The sequence below is a fragment of the Nipponia nippon genome, unplaced genomic scaffold, assembly GCF_047370975.1.
Source record: "Nipponia nippon isolate SJK-2023a ecotype South Korea unplaced genomic scaffold, ASM4737097v1 scaffold_35, whole genome shotgun sequence".
Classification (NCBI taxonomy): domain Eukaryota; kingdom Metazoa; phylum Chordata; class Aves; order Pelecaniformes; family Threskiornithidae; genus Nipponia; species Nipponia nippon.
In genome coordinates this window covers 462,607-481,499 of record NW_028262353.1, presented here as the reverse complement: position 1 = coordinate 481,499, position 18,893 = coordinate 462,607, and the positions used below count along the sequence as shown (strand labels likewise).

Here is an 18,893-nt window from a genome sequence, read left to right as displayed (position 1 = left end):
GCCCTTCGGCGTCCCTCGGCTGCGGCGCAGGGCAGCCCCGCGGCGTCCCCGGGCGCTGGGCCATGTGCGATGAGGTCACCGGGGCCCGTGATGTCATCCCACACCCAGCCGCAGGGGCTGGAGGTCGCCCTGTGACATTGCCCTGGCTCCGCGGTGACGTCAGGGCCCGGGGCAGGGGGCGGGGCGCGGCCGCGGCCGCCCGCCGGCGCTGACCCCAGGGCATTGCCCCGGTGGCCCCGGCGCCAGGGCCGGGCGGCGCCCGAGGGGACGGGACGGGACCGAGCGGGACGGGACCCCCGCGGCGGCGGCTCCGCCAGGGCCCGGTGACACGGGGACGTCCCAGCACCGAGGCCGAGCCGCGGCCGCCGGACGCGAGGGAGCTCGAGTGTCCGGGGGCAGCGCGGGGAGGCCACCGCCGTCCCCAGCCCCGCCTGGGGTCCCGGGCCCCCTTCCCCCCCCACAGGAGCCGGAGCTGCCCTCGGGTGGGCCCGCGGCACGGCCGCCGCGCAGCCCCTTTATTGCCTGCAGCAGGGAGGGGGGGTCCCAAAGCGGCCCCGGACACCCGACCACCCCGCCCCGGCGGGGGTGGCTGAGCCCCGGTGTCCCCCGCCGCGTCCCCTGGCAGCGGCGCGGGAAGGTCCCTGGCTGGCAGCCTGCCCGCTGAAACGTCCCGGCTGGGGCGAGGACGCTGCCCTGTGCGGAAGCAAGGCTGGGGTCCCGGTGCCCCCGGCACCGCGGCTGCAGCGGACGGACAGTGAATAAATAGGACAAGAGCACCCGGCTGGGCGAGGCGGCGTCTGCGCCGGCTCCAGAGCCGCCGTCTTCCCTGGTACGTCTGCCCGTCCCGGCGGGGGCAGCGGGGACGAGGTGAACCAAGAGGTAGGGGACGTCCGGATGGAGCCTGGCGCCGTCCTGGTCCCGCGAGGCCGCCGGGGCGGGTGGGCACCGTCCTCCGGAGGCAGCCAGGGCCGTCCGCGTCACAGCTCGTCGTGCGGGATGTGGAGCGCGTGGTCGCATAGGTCTGCGGTGACAAAGGGCAGCGCTCTCAGGACGCGGCGGAGCCCCAGGCGACCCCTCCCTGGCGGCGCATCCCTTCCCGCTCCTCCCCGGCCCCCGCCTGCCCGCAGCGCGGGGACGAGCCGTGTGAGGAGCGCCTGGCCCGGGCGCAGCTGCAACCCGCACCGGGACACCCGCGCTTCCCCTTCGCTTTGTGCTGAGATTCATGAGAAACGCGGCTGCTTGCACAGAGCTGGCCCGGCGATTCCCCGGGTCCAGCACCCGCAGCCGCCCGGCAGACCCCCAGCAGCCCAGACAGGCGGGGTGCAGGCAGCGGGGGCTGGCTGAGCCGCAGGAGCAGCCGGCAGCACCGCGGGACCCCCTGGGGAAGGAGCGTTTTCCCCTGCGTGTGCCGGGTCCAGAAGGGACCCGCCCTGGCCTGGCCCCGCGGTGCAGGTAATGAACGTGAGCCACGTTCGCCAATAGGGAAGCGCAAAGGTCGCGGCGTGCCCTGACCCCAGTGTTTGCAAGCTGGAAATAGCCCTGCGGGAAGGGAGATACCATGGAGCGGGCGCCCGGCCATTGGCTGTGCGCGGAGCCCTGCGCCGGAGCAGCCAATGGAGCCAGCACGGCAGCTGCCCTGGCTCGGCCCCAGGCAGCACGCGCCTGGCCGGGCAGAGCATCCAAAAAAAGCTGCAAGCAGCTCCAGCAGGCAGCAGGGTCCAGGCACCGGGCTGGCAGCGCAGGCAGCGAGGAGGTGCACGCCGGTGCCGGGCCGCCAGAGAGGGTCTGCTCTGCGAGCTAAGGGATGTCGGGATTTCGGGGAGCGCTCGCAGCTCCTCTGTGTCCTCCCTGCTCTGGGCCGGCAGCTGCTCCCACCCCAGCGCCGACGGAGCAGCTACAACCACCCGGGCGGCGGGAGGGACCCCTCCTCGGGCCAGCCCAGCCCGGCTCACCTGTCCGCTTGCTGCAGAGCCGGTCCTTGACGTTGTCGGCCTCGTGGGAGAGGAATTCAATGAGCTCGTCCTCGTACTCCTCAGCGATGCTCTCACACTGCAACGGGAGCCGCCCGCGGGTCAGCCGGAAACCCCGCGGGGCCAGGCGACACCGACAGCGCCCGGGGGAACCCAGAGGCGGGCCCCGCACACCCCCCCCCGGCCCAGGAGCAGCCTCCTTCCCTCCAGCCCCAGGAAGGACCAGGGGAAGCAGCCGGTGGGACCAGCTCATCCCTAGAAGGGCCGCAGCCGCCCAACACAGCGGGTGCCGCCACCCAAAACCTGCGCTGAGACCTGACAGCCGCCACAAGGACCCAGTCCCCGCACGCACCGCAAACTTCAGGCTAGAAGCCACGTCTCCGTCAATTTTGACCCCAGAGAGGTCCATCTTGGTCCCGTCGTGGGAGATCACCCGGATGTAACTCTTACGGTGCGTGGACGGATCCACTTTTTCCCCGTATTCCTTCATCTTCTCGCACACCCGCTCCAGCAGCTCCGTCAGATGTGCCTCCGACCGGGCGTAGGGCACCTGCGGCACGAGCGGGAGATCAGCGGGGTCAGGCCTTTGAGCGTGAGAGCGGAACGGGAACGCTGGGCCAGCGCCTTTCCCTGGGAGCCGGGGAGTGACGAGAAAGGGTCAGACGTCTCCACGGACGCCCTGGGAACGCCGCGGGGCTGCACTGGCGATAGGAAGCTGAGGCACGGGAGACGGGGCTCACCCAGCCTGCGCAGGGCACCTGGAGCGGGCCCGATCCCTCCCTCGCCTCCCGCAGGCAGGTCCCTGCAGGGAGGCCTCTCACCTCCACGACCGACTGGCTGCCGTCGGGGTTGATCCGGAAGGAGCCCATCTGGATGGTTTTCCTGGGGTCAACCTGGGCTATCTCCCACTCCAGCTCGTCCACCAGCGCCCGGCACGCTGTGGGGGACGCCGGTGTCAATGGCCTGGAGCTAACGGCCTGACCCCACACCAGCCCCCAGCACTGACAGACCCGCAGCTGCCCAAAGCCGCTGGGAGAAACTGGCGTAACCGGTGCTGCCGGCAGACGGGGACGGCAGGTCTGCGGGGAGCAGGTCACCCTGGGGCCCCTCAGGAACCTGTCCCTGTCCCCGAGCGGGGTGAGCGTGGACGGGCAGCAGCGGCTGCAGGACAAGCAGGTCCCAACGGCCACCCCAGCCCTGCGCCATCGTCCCGTCCCGCCCCACCCGGTCCCCGCCGTCCCGCCCCACCGTGCCGCACCTCCGCAGTGCAGGTCCTGGCTCCGTCGGGCGCAGGCCGCGGGCAGCAGCGCAGCCAGGGCCACGGCCAAGCAGAGCGCGGGCGGGATCCGGCCCCTCATCCTCATGGCTCCGCTGCAGGGCGACCTGCGGGCAGCGGCAGCTCCAGCGCTGGCGGCCCCTGCGGCCCCGCACCCCGTCCCCCCCAAGCCCTGGCGAGGCCCCGTCCTCGGTGGGACCCCCCATCCAGCCCCCGGAGCCCCCCGGCCCCTACGGAGCCCTGCTCTCTGTAGGGCTTTGTCCATGGCGACCCCCCAGAGCCCAGCATCCCTGGCAGGGCCCATCCGCGCCCTGGACACCACAGGGACCCCAAGTCCAGTGGCCCCTATGGAGCCCCCTCCCCTCCAGGGCCGAGCCCACAGCCCCCTATGGAACCCCCTCCCCTCCAGGGCCGAGCCCACAGCCCCCTATGGAGCCCCCTCCCCTCCAGGGCCGAGCCCACAGCCCCCTATGGAGCCCCCTCCCCTCCAGGGCCGAGCCCACAGCCCCCTATGGAGCCCCCTCCCCTCCAGGGCCGATCCCACAGCCCCCTATGGAGCCCCCTCCCCTCCAGGGCCGAGCCCACAGCCCCCTATGGAGCCCCCTCCCCTCCAGGGCCGATCCCACAGCCCCTTATAGAGCCCCCTCCCCTCCAGGGCCGAGCCCACAGCCCCCTATGGAGCCCCCTCCCCTCCAGGGCCGAGCCCACAGCCCCCTATGGAGCCCCCTCCCCTCCAGGGCCGAGCCCACAGCCCCCTGTGGAGCCCCCTCCCCTCCAGGGCCGAGCCCACAGCCCCCTATGGAGCCCCTTCCCCTCCAGGGCCGAGCCCACAGCCCCCCATGGAGCCCCCTCCCCTCCAGGGCCGAGCCCACAGCCCCCTATGGAGCCCCCTCCCCTCCGTGCCGGCGCTCACGGCCCCCGCGGAGCCCCCTGCCCTGCAGGCCCGTGCCCCGAGTCCCGCACCCGCCGGGCCCGGCCGAGCCCCCCGTACCGCGCCGCTCTCCCGTCCCGCTCCGCCGCCTCCCGTCCCGGCCGGCTGCCCCGGGGCTGCCCGCGGCGCCGCCTGTCCCGGCGCGCCCCTCCGCCCGACCCGCCGCGGGGGCGAGGCCCCTCTGAGAGGGCGGCGGCCGAACCGGTCGGGGCGACGGAGCCGGTCGGACCGGGCGGGGCGGCTCCTCGGCCCGCGGCAGGGCCGTCCCGTTCGCAGGCGGCGCCGCGGGCAGCCCGGGGCGAGCGCCGAGGTCCCCGGCGCCGCCAGGGCCCGGTCCGCGTGGCGCTCGGCCCCGCGGGGGCGGGGTCTGTGGTGGCCCCGCCCCCAGGGCAGCCCTGGCTCCGCCCCCGTACCGGCCGCCGCGCCCCTCCTGCTCCCGGTCCCCCTCCCGCACCGGGCCGCTCCTGCCGTGTCCCTGGCTCCGCCCGGGCTCCTCCGTGCCGCCTCCCCCGGCCCAGCCCCGGCCCCGGTCCGGCGCCTCCGTGCCGCCTCCCCGGTCCCAGCCCTGGCTCCTCCGTGCCGCCTCCCCAGTGCCGGTCCCTGACCCCGCGGCCCCGGAGCCAAGGAGGAGACGGCGGCGCGGGTGTCCGAGGCTGCTTTATGAGGGCGCCCGGGCCGGCGGGCGGGGAAGGGGGGGCAGTGATTCCCGGTACCGACAGGGAGTCCCGGGGCGCCGGGCCCCGGGGGGGTCGGGCAGGGGCGGGGACAGCCCCGTCCCGGCTGCTGGTTCCAGCTCCACGCGCGTCCGCCTCCCTCGGGGGGTCCCGGGGCCGCTCCTCGCCGCGGGGCCGGGTCACAGGGCCAGCACCGGGGGGTACACGGCCCCATCTGCCGGAGACAAAGCGGGGTGAGGGGGTGGCGGGGCCGGGGGGCGCGGGGGGCGGCGGGGCGGCCTTACGCTTGGGGCTGCTCTGGCTGTCGGGCTCGGGCACCTTCCAGTCCATCTTGCGGCCCTTCTCGTAGAGGCCCTTGAGCACCTTGCGGAAGTCCTCGGGCTCGGCGCCCTGCGGGCTCAGCTCCAGGTACTTGCGGTAGAGCTGCAGGGCCGTGCGGGCGTCCTCGATGCTGTCGTGGGTCTCGCTCTGGATCTTCAGGTCTGTGGGGAGAGCCCCGGTCAGGGGGGGGCTGGCGGGGGCCCCGGGGGGGTCTGCCCCCGCTCCCGCCCCCCCGGGCTGCGAGGGTTCGGCCACTGACCCAGGAAGTACCAGGCGAGGAAGCGCAGGGAAATCATCCTCTTCCTCGGGATGTGGAAGAGGTAGACGGTGTCGATCACCTGGTCCTTGGGCACCTGGAAAGCGGAGAGGGTCCTGCCGCCAGCGCAGGGGGGCTGCTGCGGGGGGCTGAGCCCCGGCCCTGCCGCCAGCCTCCTGGCCCGCCCCAAGACCCCCGGGCTGAGGGAGGGGGGCTCGGCGCCATCACCATCAGGTTGATGACACGGAAGTCCTTCTGCAGCCCGTGGCCCACGAACTTGACTCCCACGTCGATGAGGAAGCGCAGCTTCAGGTAGGTGGATTTGAGAGTGGTGAGGTGCTTGGAGGAGATCTTGGCGTCCAGGTCTCCCGGCTTGATCCCAGAGTACTGGGTCAGGTAATCCACCACCTGTGGAGACCAGGGCCCGTGGGGGTCCGTCCCTCCCCGATTCCCCCGCTGGCATCCCGGGGAGGCCGCGGCCATTGCTGTGGGTGCCCCTCCATGGAGCGGGAGGTAGAGCGGGTCCACGGGGCTGGGGAGCCACGCGAGGCCAGGCAGGAGCCCCATACCTGCTCTTGGGTGGAGATATAGTCGTCGATGAAGGGGACGCCCTCGTTAGGGCCCTGCCCGCGCACGCACGTGATCCTGGCCACCGACATCTGGCTGGGCTTGATGGTGGATTTGGTCCCGTCGCTGCGCAGCTCAGCCTCCTCCTGCGACGGGCGAGCGGAGAGCTCGGTGACCGAGGGCTCCCGCAGTCCCCCAGGGGCTGGGCGCATGCAGAGGGGCTGCCCTTGTGCCCCGTCCCGAGGCCTGACCTCGTTCAGCGTGACAAACTCGGCATCCAGCCCCACCAGGTCGCCCGCCTGCGGCATCTCGCTCAACATGAGGGGGATGAAGGTGGCGTGGCACTTGCGCTGCTTGCGAGCCAGGGAGGCCTCTGCCAGCAGCACGCTGGCTTCGATGGGGTTCTTGACTGCAGGAAAAGGGGAAGGGAGATCAGCGGCGAGCCGGCGTCACTGGCCACACGGCCACTTCCACCCCAGACACTCACTGACGAGGTTGTACTTGGCGTTGAGGTTCCTCCGGGCGTAGTACAGGATAGCCGGCACCTTCCAGCTCATGTCGAACTGCACCGCCTCGCACTGCAGGGGACGGGGGACAGTGCAGGGGCGGCCCGGCACGGGACGGGGTGCTCCCGCCTGCAGCAGGAAACCCCCCTCCACGGGGTCCCCGTGGCCACGGCCTCACCTTGACACACGGCCAGTGGCACCACCCCGAGCGCTCACCTTATCCACAGGCTCGATGAGGAAGTCGTTGAAGAGGTACCACTGCTGGTGTGTGACTCCCTGGGGGGAGAGGCACAGGCGCGGCCTTAGGGGCCCCCCCAGGCAAAGGCAATGACTCCTCTACCCAGTTACCGGGGAAAGAGGGGTGTGACGATGCCATGTGGGAACTCCCGCCCTTCCTGGGACACGGTGGGGAAATCCCTGCTGGCCTGGGTGGTGATGATGCGTAAGTGAAGCACTGGGGCTGGACAGGCACCATCTCTGCCCGACTCCTAACCAAAACTCCACGGAGATGCAACAGATAAGAGACAGGGATGCAGCCTTGACACACTCTGGGAACTCCTGGCTTGGGCATCTCCACTGGGCAACAGGGCTGCCCAGAGCAGCCCCCTTTCCTCGGGAAGGGAGATGACGTCCCAGCCCTTCCCTGGAAGCACAAGGACGAGCTGGCGACGCGCCCGTGACCGAGGAGGAACCAGCCTGAGTGTGGGAGTGCTTCTTCAGCCCTTCCCTCCCCGTGAGGTGCCCAAGCAGCACTTGGCGATTCAGGGTGCCTGGCACCTCCAGCCAAACGCTCAGCGCCTGACCAAGGGACCCAGGACCAGGTCTGTTAGCCGACCCCACCGAGAGCAAGCCGTGAGCGAGAACGCCTCGGCAAGGCAGGACTCCCAGGGAGCAGGGCTGCTCTCAGCAGCCTGTGGGTACGGTGGCTGTGGGTGGGAGAGCACCAGTCCCGCAGGGCGTCTCACCTCCTTCCTTTGGTGGTAGGTCTCTCCCACTTTGATGTGCCCCACCAGGCTGCCCCCCGTGCGCGAATCCAGGATGTGGACGACGGTCGCCATTAGATCGTAGACATAGACCGACTCGGGGTCGTCAGTCGGGCTCAGCTGCAAGAGGAACCGGCCCCCAGGGAAATGTCTGAGCCCCGACTGTCTGCCAGGCAGCTCCCAGGGCTCCGACCCAAACCCCAGAGCTCGGACATGCCCTCTCACCGCCAGCCCAGAGGTTTCCACGCTCACCCGAGGTGTCTCCGAGACAGCCTCGTTATCTCTTGCCCACACACACTCAGCAGAAAGCGGTTCTGTAGCAGTTCTGCTCCCGCAGCCCCACGTGCACACAACCACGTAGCCCCAGAGTGATCTCATCAGCCTTTACCTCATCGTTCTCACTCCAGTTGCAGACATCTAGCTCCTTGCTCTTGGTGAGCCTCATCTTGATGGCATGGGGGATCCAAATGTTCTTCAGTTCCTCCACGGAAGGATACGAATGCCCCGTGTCGGGGTTCCCCAGCTCCTTCCTGCATGGAGAATCACGGAAAGCCGAGTCGGAGGGAGTCACAAGATGTCCAGGACTTCTCTGGGGCAGAATCCCCACCCGCCAGCCTATTCCTAAACCTTCTGCAGGACAGAGACGGGGAAGCCAGATCTGCACCACTTCCCTGCAGCTGCCTAGAGCAGGATCCCGGGAAAGGTGGTCAGCTAATGTCGGCCAGAAAGGGCCGATACACGGTCCTGGGTCTTTTGTCAGTCGGAAAAGGGAAGGGGAATGAGGGCTGGGGGCTCAGAAGTGGATCACAGGGTGGATCATGAGGGTGTCTGAAGGGGATGCGGCGCAGAGCGCCCATACAGGGTCACAGTCTCAAGAGCAGCAATGAGACTGTTCCATTCAGAGCCCGCGAGGAGCCACAGACAGGCAGGTTATCACATCATCATTATCAGATGAGAAACAGCCCTGAGCTCTCCAAGGCCCAGAGAACAACCCAGAAGGCGTCACTGCTCAGAGTCGCCACCCCAGGAACGGTCACCTACCACTCTCCCAGAGAGATTTCTTTGCCTTTGGTGATCTCAAAGCCTCCTCTCTTCATCATGGCTCTCTGAAAGGCATACTGGCAACGAAACACAGGCAAGCGTCAGCACGGAGTGACAGGCTGGGCTTGGGAACCCGTGGGTGACAGCCAGGCCAGAAGTGGGGAAAAGACAGGGACTTTAAAGTCGGAGACAGGGAAAAAGACAGCGAGGGAAACCCAACTGTCCACCCGCTCTCTGCTGGCCTTGTGCTCTGGGAAGCGGGCACTGCCTTGCTGCTCCTAGGTCCTGGGGGACTGGGGGAATGAAAGAGTGACTCTACTGCAGTCCCGTCAGCCTTGTCATGGCAGAAGATCTTGTCTTTTCCAACTCCAAAGGCACAGCTCATGCTACAAGCATGACCAAATACCAACATGTCCTCTGCAAACAGAGTAGGGTGACGCTCGGGTGGAGAGCGAGAGACTTAGAGACAGCGAGATCAGAGTGAAAACACCTCCGCAGAACTGGACACGCAGCGAACCCCATGTGCCAGGGAGAACAAGCCTGCTTCTGCCCCAAAGTGTCTCCCCCACCTCAGCCTGTGTCTTCCAGAAATCTGCCTCCTTGGAGCTGTTCACCTCACAGTTAATGACCAGGACGTCCGGCAGGCAGCGGATGTTCCGGGTCTGGACCTGCGGAGAGAGCAGGAGATGGAAGCCGGGCAGCAGCGAGAGCCCTGGAGAGGCTCAAAACCGGACTTGGCACGTGCTACCCTCTTCCCTCCTCCAACGCCTTCGCCTGCAGAGCTTCCTCCCCACTGCCTGGCTGGGTTCCTGGCAGCTGGGGTTACTGCAAGAGCAACGGAGGCAGGGAGCAGGCTGCCGCCTCAGAGCGGGTGTGCTCAGCTCCCGGGGGGTTACCTCTGCCCCCCTACCCCCGGGGGATTCAGCTGGGATCCGCATGACCTGCGAGACGCATTCCAGCCTCGCACAGCCCAGGAAATACCCCACGCCACGCCAGCTCGCCATCCAGGCCAGGAACCGAATCTCCAGCATCCGCTCAGGAGGTTCCCCACTGACTAATGGAGAAACTGTCCCCGCTCAGCCGGTGGCACGGGGCGCTCGCACCCTTCTCCCGCAACCCCTCGTAGCCCATGAAGCGTGATGTGCTCGCACCCCGCTCCCGGCCTCACCGTGGGCTGGTACTTCTCACAGTTCTCGCACCAGGCTTGCGTGTTCTGCTCCAAGCAGATGCTTCGCTTTAAAATTTGGGCAAACTCATAATCTTTGACCGGCTTTTCTGAAGGGAGAAAGGAGAATAACGTCACCTTCCAACACACAAATCTTTACCAATTTAGCTCAGCCAAACCTCTGGGGTTTTCCTCACAACCACCAGTGAGAAGGTCAACCCCCAAATCTGCCTTTCTGTAGCCAAAAGCTTGGCTGGTTGGAAACCCACCACTAGACCTCGGCTGCCGGGTCTGCCGCAGCCGGGGCCAGAGCACTGCAGGAGCTCCTCGCTGCAGGTGTCTATCACCCAGAAAAGTCACGGCTCATCCATACGGATAACAAACCCCGCCCGGCCATGGAAATGCAGCAGTGTTAAACGTGCCCAGCCCTGCCCTGCCCGCCCCTGCCTGTTACCAGTGCTCTCAGGGTAGGAGAGGGTGAAGAGCAGCGTGGAGGACACGCGGACGGTTTCCTTGCCGCAGCGACACATGCTGCAGTTCTCCATCTCGCAGCTGAACAGCTGCCCGATAACCGAGTCCCCCGAGGACCCAAAGCTGCTGGAGAAAAAGAGCACCGGGGTTAACAGGATCCCGGCAACCCCTGCGGAGCGGGGCTGGCTGGTACGGTGGGCTGAGCACTGGGGACCCACACATCTCGGGCTGCACAAGGGCCATTTGGGGCCAGCAGCCAGATTCCAGCAGCTCTTGGGGAACCAGCGATCGGGCTTCCAGAGCCGGTCACCTCTGCGCACCCCCAACCCAGCAAGCAGGGGGGCTAGGCCTAGGAGGGACACAGGTTCAGCACAGGGTTCCAACCCAGCTGCAGGGGCAGCCTGCAGCTCCGCGCGTTCCCGTGCAGCCCTCGGGGCAGGCATGGGCGGCAAGCTCCTTCCCGAGGGATGGATGGGGCCTCTGGGAGCTAGCCCTGCTCCCTGGTTCAGTTACTGCCTGTCCTGTCCCTGGGCCGGGGATTTACCTGCTGCCAGCCCCCCGATACGCCTGCGGTCCCTCCTGCTCCTGGGTTTCCTGGTGCAGCTGAGTAAGGATGAAACGGTTCCAGCTCTGAATCAGCCGCCCCAGGTTCACCTTCCCTGTGGCTTCGTCCGAGTCAGCCAGGATCAGCCCCAGCGCTGAAGCCTCTGGGATTGTACGGAAAGCCCGCAAAAAGTTGCTTCCCTGGGGATGGGGCAAGAGTGGCATGTCACCGAGGTCAAGTGACAAAGGAGTTTCCATGCTGTCTGATGCCATCACCGAGGACCTGGCACCGCCCGGCTCCTGCTCCTCTGTGATCTCTCTGACCCTCCCAGGCAGCCCAGCCTGCCGGCCCCACATCACGCCTGGCTCATCACGGCTCACCACGGACCTGGCAGGGGTCTCCTCGGGACAGGTCCAGCATGTGGAAGAGCAAGCCCAGCTCACAGCCCAGGCAGAACTCCTTCTGGCACAGGTGGTTCTGGACCAGGCAGCGGACCGGCTCCAAGAAATACAGCACCTGGCAGAGAGGAAGCAGTCGGGGGAGGTCCTGGGGGCCGCCGTGGTCTGGGCAGCACTGGGGCTTCTCCCACCTGGATCATGCAGTTGCAGTAGGCGTTGGGGATATGGGGCTCCAGGCCCGCAAACAGCGTCTTGTTGTAATGCTTGAAGTCAAAGTCTTCCAGCCCCAGCTTGGAGTATTTGATGGTGACCTGAGCAGAGGCACAACGTGTTAAAACACACACCTTCCCACACCACAGGACACCGGCACAACGCCTCGGTGCTCCCCACGGAGACGCGGGCAGGTGCTTGGGCCCAGGCAGGTCCTTTGCCCCAGACAAGCCCAGCCTGGGGACCCCCAGCCAGCCCCCCGCTACCTTCCTGTACTTCTTGGCCACCATGTAGAGGTGTGGCTCCTCTTCCCGCCCAATAGGGGACTCGGGGACTTGGCTGAAGTTGTCAAACTCGTTGTCTGTCTCTTTTAACCGATAGGGAATCTGCAAGGGGGAAGAGAAGGGAAGAGTGGCTGAACCCTGAGGCAGAGCAAAGCACCACATACTGAAACAAGCAATTCTTGGGCTTTCCTGCCTCCCCAAATGAGCAAAGGAATAAACCAGAAAGGAGTGGGGCCCTCCCTCAACCTGCATGAGGCCTCCACACCTTCCTTCTTACAAGGGACTTATCACTGTGGGAAACTACAGCGGCACTGCGGGCAAGGGCGAAACACAGCAGTGTTTTCCCAAGGGCGAGGGACGTGCCATAAACCTCCGAACTGGACAGCTCAAACCTTTCCTACCACAGAGCGAGTTATCAATAGAACTGGGATTCTGGCCCAAGGGGGAGACTCCAGCCCTCCCCCAGGGCTGGCTCACCCGCTGACACTGCTCAAGAAAAGCTGTCACCTCCAAACTATACGCCTGCTTCCTGCAACACCCCAAGCCAGAGAATTTCAGCTCTCACCCCTGCCCTGAGCCCTGCAGAAAGTTCTGAGCTCATTCGGCATGCAGCGAGAGCTCCATCCCTCCCCAGACTGCAGACCTCTGCTGCTGGCAGAAGCACCCCGCGCCCCGCACAATCCCCTCCTGAGAGCGGGTACCTGGTTGCGGAGCTTGGTCCTTGGGTTTGGGGCGTAGCCGATGAACCCCACTTTCTTCATGGTGCGCAAAATCTCAGGATCTACTGGGGGGGCTCGCCTGCAAAACACGCCACGACTCAGAGGCTGCTCTGTTTGGCAGCATCGTTTAACCAAGGGCCTTGCTGGGTGTGCTCAGGGACCCACCAGCGGGTCACAAGGGTTTCCCCCACTCAGTCCTTCCCCCAGGTTCATTTTCCATCACAACAAAACACCTGGGCTACACCAGAACACAGCAGCAGCGCTGAGTGCAGGCAGAGGAAAAACAAGAGTTTCCACGCAGGCAGAATGCAGCCAGGATCCCACCGGGATCTCCCCACCAAGAGGATGGAGGTTTGACCATACCCTACCGCCTTCAGACCTGCCTGGTCACCGCACCTCAGCGGTTAAGCTCTGCCAAGGGGAACTTATCTTGCATTTCACACGGCACGTGATGAGGAAAGGCAGTGCCAGCCACGAGACAGGGGAGCAGGGGGAGCAACAGAGCTGCTCTCCTGCTTCCAAGACCCGGGGAAGGAGGGGATCCCTACCAGGGCCAGCTTTCCCGTGCTGGTTTTTCCTGGGAGAGACTGGCAAATTACCGGGGTGCCGGGGCAGAGTTGGCAGCGGGCCAGTCGGAGAGCAGGGTGTCGCTGGTCAGCGGCACAGGGATGAGCGAGAGCGGCACGAGGTCCTGGTTCCAGTCCAAGTGGGGCAGCGTGTCCACGATGCAGGGCAAGGCAAAGTCGGTCTCCCGGGAGTAAGCGTTGAAGGTGACCTCCGGGGAGTCGGCCCAGAGGTGGACGCACCCCTCCGAGTCGCCGAAGGCCAGGGCCTGCTTGCTGGCCGAGACGTCGAAGGTCATGATCAGGGGCCCAACGGTGTTCACGTGGAAGATGTCAGCGGGGTTGGCGAGGCCGGTGGGCTCGCAGAACTGGCACTGACCTGCGTGAGAGCGAAGCACAGAGCGACATGGCACCAGGGAGCACGCGGGCAGGCCAGCACACGGCGACCCAGCACGCCTCTCGCTTACGCGGCTAACTCCATCCCACTGGGATTTGACCCTGAGCCTGGGGCCGCCGCCCCACTCTCGCCAGGGGAGCAGAGCCTGGCCGGGCGGGGGATGCAGCTTCGCCCACCTGTCTGGGAGATGATGGCCAGGCGGGAGGTGTAGGTGGGGATGAAGCGGAGGAAGAAGGGGTCGATGTGGACCTGCAGCGGGGTGGTGGCCCGCATCATGCGCAGGTCATACACCTTCAGGAAGCGGTCGCAGGCAAGGCCGTTCATTCGGCTGGAGAAGCCGCAGGTCACCAGCAGGTTCCCGTGGACGTCAAAATCAGACAAGCTTCCCGAGTACGCATCGAATTCGTGCTCCACCACAAACGTGCGCAGATCCCGCAGGGAGACCTGGGAGGGTGAGATGGGGGTGCTGGGTGCCTCGCAGGCAGCTGCCGGCTACCTGGGAGCCCCTCGAGCTCTGGGAAAAGCTGGACACCAGCTCCAGAGTATCCCAGAGGGAAGCCGAGCATCAGCAGGGCTGCCAGATAGGATGGGGCTGGTGTTACCTTCCCCGAGGTGTGCCCACAGAAAAAGAAGCGGTTTGATTGCCTCATGATGGTGATGCCGGGAACCTCCACGGTGTACTGGGAAGGAGGCAGAGGAGCGAGGTGAGTGGGGCTGAGCCCCAGAACAAAGCACCTTGCCACAGCAGGGAGCGGCCCCCAGCCCGGCTGTACCTTCTGCGTCTCCTGGACAGTGTTGAGGTCTATCTCAATGACGTGGTTCTGCAGCCCGCCAACGAGCAGCGTGCTGCTGTCCGTCAGCAGGAGGCTGTGCATGTCCTCGGACTCGTCCATGCTGCGGGAAAGGGGAGAGGACAGCCCTCGCGCTCCTGCCCAGCTCGGGGAGGCAGTGGGGAAGGGGGCGGAGGATCTGCCCTTGCCCTCTCCCCGATCTGGCTTTTACACTGCCGGCAGAGGGGCCAGGAGCATCTCCCCGGCACAGGGGCAGCTCATGGGGCCGGCGCGATGCGCCTGCTGCCAGGGGAAGGCACTCACAGGTAGTCAAAAATGATGAGGCCCCCTCGGGACATGTACTTCAGGTTGGTTTTGGTGAGGAAAAGGACACCATTCTCCAGGCTCTGGATCTGGCGGATGTCGTCGCTGCTGTTCACTTGGAAGGAGGAGTATCGCTCCAGCGTTGGGCCGAAGAAAGAGGTGGCGTGGCCCTAAAACCAGCCAGGGACAGGCTCATCAGGACCCACCCCGGCTTCACTTGGACGGGGACAGGCAAACGCCACTTTGCCCTGCGCCAGCTCCCGGTGGGGCAGGCTATCGGCTGCCTTACGGCCTCAGCCAGCCTACGGGAGGCTTCCTGCTCATGCTCCGAGATGCATCAACGACTGCCGGGCAGGAGCTCTGCACCGGTGCAGCACAGCCCCGGTTGGAGCAGGACCCTCCGGCTCAGCCCCATGCGGAACCACTCTCTGCCCACCGCCAGCTTGGCCCCGGCTGGTGGCAGCCGGCAGGCGTCGGGCAGCCAGCGTGGCGCTGACAGCCCGGCTGGGGCAGTGACCCTCCCTGCCCCGCTCCCGGAGCAGGCACCTACCCCATGGTTCCCAACCCACAGCATCTCTTCGTGCAGGTCGAAATGGGAGACGGAGACGGGCACCCCCACTTCAGAGACGGCGGTGTGCAGCTCGCTGTACATGCCCTCCATGAGGTGCACCGACTCCGGCACCGCGATACCCTCTAACGGCACCCCCTCGGCATCCAGCTCCACGTTCTGCAGCAAGCTGGGGTTGAGATGGGGGTCCAGGACGGGGTCCAGCGTGGGGTGGAGCGGGGGAGCATACTCAGCAAGGGAGGGGTCGAGACCTTCAAAATTCATGGTGAAAACCAGCGTCTCCCTTTGAAACAGAAAAGGAACTAGGTTGGTCAGTCAGAAACACCAGGGCCCCCCGATTCCTAGAATCGGCGGCAGAGGCCCGGTGACTCCGAGGGATGGAAAAGGCGGCTGGAATCTCCAGTGAGTGTAAGGTGCAGCGCTCCTGCCGGGACACCGGCGGCACCGAGCCCACGCAGGCAGCGGGGCCCGTAAAGTCCCTTCCCCGGACAGACTCAGTGCCCCGTCACGGCCCTCAGCCGCCGGGGGAAGGCGCCCCAGCCGCCCCGGGCAGCCTCCCCAGGGAGCCGGGCCCCCGCTGCGCCCGCCGAGCCCCGCCGGGCCCGGACCCGCGCCCGCCGCCGTTATCTCCGCAGCCCGACGCCGCACCCGCCGGCGGTATCGGCCGCCGCAGGGCCGCAGCCGTTGGCGGCGGGGCCGGGCGGGGCAGGGCGGGCCCAGGCCCCGCCCGAGCCGCGGGATCCCCGCTCTCACCGCCGCGCCCCGAGCGCGGGGCCGGGGCCGCTTCCCACAACCCCCCGCTCTCTGGCCAAGCATCCCACAGCGCCCCGGGGCGACGGCGCCCGCCGTTACCGAGCAGCCGCGGGCCGAGCCCCGCCAGGGCCGCGCTCCCGGGCTCCTCCCGCTGCGCCGCCGCGGCCGGGCCGGGGCCGCCCCTCCCGCCGTCGCTACAGCAACCGCGCACCCTCCCGCCCGTCAAATCGGCCCGCCCCCGGAGCCGGCGGACCAATGGCAGCGCGGAGCCGGGGCGCCGGCCAATCAGCGCTCGAGTGAGGCGGGACTAAGCGGCGCGGCGGGTGGCGTGCTGGACGGCGCGGCGGAGGGGTCAAAAAGGCTGAAATGGACGGGGGCGTCGGGGCGGCCCGCGGGAGAGCCGGGCGGGGGCGGGGGAGCCGGACCGGACCGGACCGGACCGGACCGGACCGGACCGGACCGGACCGGACCGGACCGACCCGACCCGACCCCCGGGGCCGCACCGACCCCCGGGCGCTGCCTGCCGGCTGTGGCACCTGCGGCCCCGCGCCGTCCCACAGGTGTCACGCAGCGTCCCCGGCGTCCCACGGTGTCTCCTGGCATCCCACGGGGTCCCACCGTGCCCCACGGGGTCCCACCGTGCCCACTGGTGTCACGCAGCCTCCCCTGGCACCCCACGGGGTCCCAAAGTGTCCCCAAATGTCCCATGCTGTCCCCTGCCGTCCCACCGTGTCCACTGGTGTCCCTTGGGACCCCACGAGGTCCCAAAGTGCCCCACGGTGTCCCAGGGGGGTCTCACCGTGTCCACGGGCGTCCCTTGGGGTCCCGCCGTGTCCCGCGGGGTCCCCAGGGCAGCACCGTGCCCGGCCCGTGGTGCTGAGCCCCGCTGGCCCTGGCCTCTCCCGGGACCCCCGCCCCGGCCTCCCCCTCCCAAACCCACCGGGGACACGGCGCCGCGGGCGGGCACGGGAGGAGGGCGGCCCCCTCGCCCCCCGGAGCGGGCTCGGACCCGGGCCGGTGCCGGGGAAGGCCGGGGGCAGCCCCACCGGGCGGGAGCGGGAAGCGCCGGAGCCGCCCCGTCGGGGCCGCCGCGATTGCGGCGCTGCGGGCAGCACGGCCCGGCCCGGCGGGGCCGGGGGCTGCCGGGGCCCGCGGGGTCCCGGGGGCGCGGAAGGGGGAAACCCCTCCGGGACACCGCGGCCCCGGCAGCCGCCAGCCGCCGCGCCGGGGCCGCCCCGGCTGCTTTCCCGGCGCGGCCGGGAGACACGGGGGGACACCGAGAGGACACGGGGGGGGACACCGAGGGGACGACACCGGGGAGACACCGCCGGGCTCCGGGCGCTCGGCGGGGCGGCCCAGGTGCGCGGCGCCCGGGGCGGGCGCGGGGTCCCGGTGCCGCCCGTGCCGCCGCCGCCGCGGGGCCCCGGGGCGCGGAGCCGCCAGGAACTGCCCCGGGTTTTCCTGCCCGTCCCGTCCCGTCCCGGCGAGGCCGGGCGCGGCGGGGCGCAGCCCGGGGACCCCGGCCCGGTATCGGTTCTGCTTTCGAGGGAGGCGGCGATTTCGCAGTAACGGGGGGCGGGTGCCACCTGCCCCGGGGATTCCCCACCTGCCGCCGCCCCATAAGAGCCCGGTGGCGGCGCCGGTGGCGGCACCGACCGGCCATGGACCCGCTCCGACGCCTCCGTCTCTGCCTCTGCCTCTGCCTCCCGCTGCTGCTGCCGCCGCCCGCGGCCCCGGCCCCGGCCCCGGCCCCGGCCCCGGCCCCCCGCACCGACTGGGCCGCCTGCAGGAACCTCTCCCGGGAGCTGTCGCAGCTGGTGGCGACCCTCAAGGAGCCGCACCGGGTCCTGGTGAGCGCGGGGGGCTCGGCGGGGGGGGCCCGGGGGCCTGCGGGCGCCGGAAGGTGCGGGGATCCCGGCCGGGGAGGTGCCCCGGGGGTGCGGGCTGCCGGGGCAGGCGGGGGGTGCCGGGGACGCGGGGACCCCGCTGACCCCCCGCTGCCAGGAGGAGACGCACCTGAGCGAGGAGGACCCCGAGAATTGGCCCCCCCGGATCCGCTGCAGCGACGCCTGCGACCCCTCCACGCTGGACACCAACAACACGGTACCGGGGCCGTGGGGTGCTCGGGGGCCGCGGCGGGGTGGCCAGGGGGCCTGGGGGTGCCCGGGGGGGCATCAGCCCGGGGGTGCGCTGGGGGATGTGCCTGGGGGTCCCAGGAGCGCCCGGGGGATGTGCCCGGGGTTCCCAGGGGTGCCTGGTGGCCCCAAGCAATGCTGAGGGATGTGCCCGGTAGTCCCAGGGGTGCTGGGAGTACCCAGGGGTGTCCAGGGTTTCCAGGGGTGCCCGGGGGTCTCAGGGAAGCCGAGGGATGTGCCCGGGGTTCCCAGGGGTGCTGAGGGTACCCAGGGGTGTCCAGGGTTCCCAGGTGTGCTGGGGGGTCCCGGGGGTGCCTGGTGGTCTGAAGGGATGCTGAGGGATGTGCCCGGGGTTCCCAGGGGTGCTGAGGGTACCCAGGGGTGCCCAGGGGATGTGCCTGGGGGTCCCAGGGGTGCTGGGGGTACCCAGGGGTGCCCGGGGGGCCCAGGGAAGCTGAGGGATGTGCCCGGGGGTCTCCGAGTACCAGGGACTGCACACGGGGGTCCCTGGGCCCCGGCTCAGGCCCTGCTCCCCGCAGCGCTGCCTGCGGCGCATCCTCCAGGGGCTGCGGCACTACCGGGACCTGCTGGGCTCCGACATCTTCACCGCCCGCCCGCTGCCGCGGCTGGAGACCACGCTGGACCAGCTGCTGGGCCTCGTCCAGGTGAGGGGCTGGGGGGCCCAGGAGGGGGTGGCAGCCCCGGGGGGTGCTGTTCCCCCCATGGCCGGGGAAGCGGGCGCCCATCAGCCACAGCCTCGGGTCCCCTAACCCCGCTCTCCCCGCAGCAGGAGCACGGCCACCTGTCCCGGCACCCCATGGCCCCCAGCGAGGCCTGGGCCCACCCGCTGCTGCAGCGCCTGGCGCTCCAGCGGCTCCAGTCCTTCACCGCCATCATGAGCCGCGTCTTCACCCACAGCGCCAGCCCCCGCTGAGGCCGGCCTGGCCGCGGCCCCCGACTATTTATTCCCCTCCGCCCCAAGGGGCTATTTATGTGCGATGCTCCCTATTTATCTCGGGTATTTATGGGTTTCTAATAAAGGTCTGAAGGAGAGGAGCGGCTCCCCG

General features: G+C 68.6%; 3 protein-coding genes across 4 annotated transcripts; 1 reads left to right on the top strand and 2 right to left on the bottom strand.

Annotated features, from left to right (window-relative positions):
• Positions 1–473: 473 nt before the first annotated feature.
• Positions 474–4,361, bottom strand: CNPY2 (canopy FGF signaling regulator 2). 2 transcript variants are annotated; one of them, XM_087771808.1, is made up of 6 exons: positions 4,238–4,361; positions 3,229–3,353; positions 2,792–2,907; positions 2,323–2,520; positions 1,953–2,049; positions 474–1,021 (listed from the first exon to the last, which is right to left on the bottom strand). In XM_087771808.1, the coding sequence occupies exons 2-6, from the start codon at positions 3,332–3,334 to the stop codon at positions 978–980; spliced, it is 561 nt and encodes a 186-aa protein (XP_087627934.1). In that variant the 5' UTR covers positions 3,335–3,353; positions 4,238–4,361; the 3' UTR covers positions 474–977. The 2 variants fall into 2 exon arrangements, with proteins under 2 accessions (XP_087627934.1, XP_087627935.1); XM_087771809.1 differs by having other exon boundaries at positions 4,210–4,268.
• Positions 4,362–4,816: 455 nt separating this feature from the next.
• Positions 4,817–15,899, bottom strand: PAN2 (poly(A) specific ribonuclease subunit PAN2). Its single transcript, XM_087771682.1, has 26 exons — positions 15,791–15,899; positions 14,921–15,221; positions 14,371–14,540; positions 14,050–14,170; positions 13,879–13,956; positions 13,453–13,720; positions 12,916–13,258; positions 12,299–12,395; positions 11,580–11,699; positions 11,295–11,414; positions 11,093–11,221; positions 10,706–10,905; positions 10,145–10,287; positions 9,694–9,800; positions 9,095–9,193; positions 8,526–8,602; positions 7,873–8,014; positions 7,467–7,604; positions 6,718–6,777; positions 6,483–6,573; positions 6,247–6,404; positions 5,998–6,141; positions 5,657–5,836; positions 5,432–5,525; positions 5,136–5,333; positions 4,817–5,065 (listed from the first exon to the last, which is right to left on the bottom strand). Exons 2-26 carry the CDS (start codon positions 15,200–15,202, stop codon positions 5,031–5,033), a joined length of 3,594 nt encoding a protein of 1,197 aa, XP_087627808.1. The 5' UTR covers positions 15,203–15,221; positions 15,791–15,899; the 3' UTR covers positions 4,817–5,030.
• A 1,122-nt stretch (positions 15,900–17,021) lies between these two features.
• Positions 17,022–18,879, top strand: IL23A (interleukin 23 subunit alpha). Its single transcript, XM_087771810.1, has 4 exons — positions 17,022–17,541; positions 17,696–17,794; positions 18,366–18,491; positions 18,614–18,879. Exons 1-4 carry the CDS (start codon positions 17,353–17,355, stop codon positions 18,758–18,760), a joined length of 561 nt encoding a protein of 186 aa, XP_087627936.1. The 5' UTR covers positions 17,022–17,352; the 3' UTR covers positions 18,761–18,879.
• The last annotated feature ends 14 nt before the right edge of the window (positions 18,880–18,893 follow it).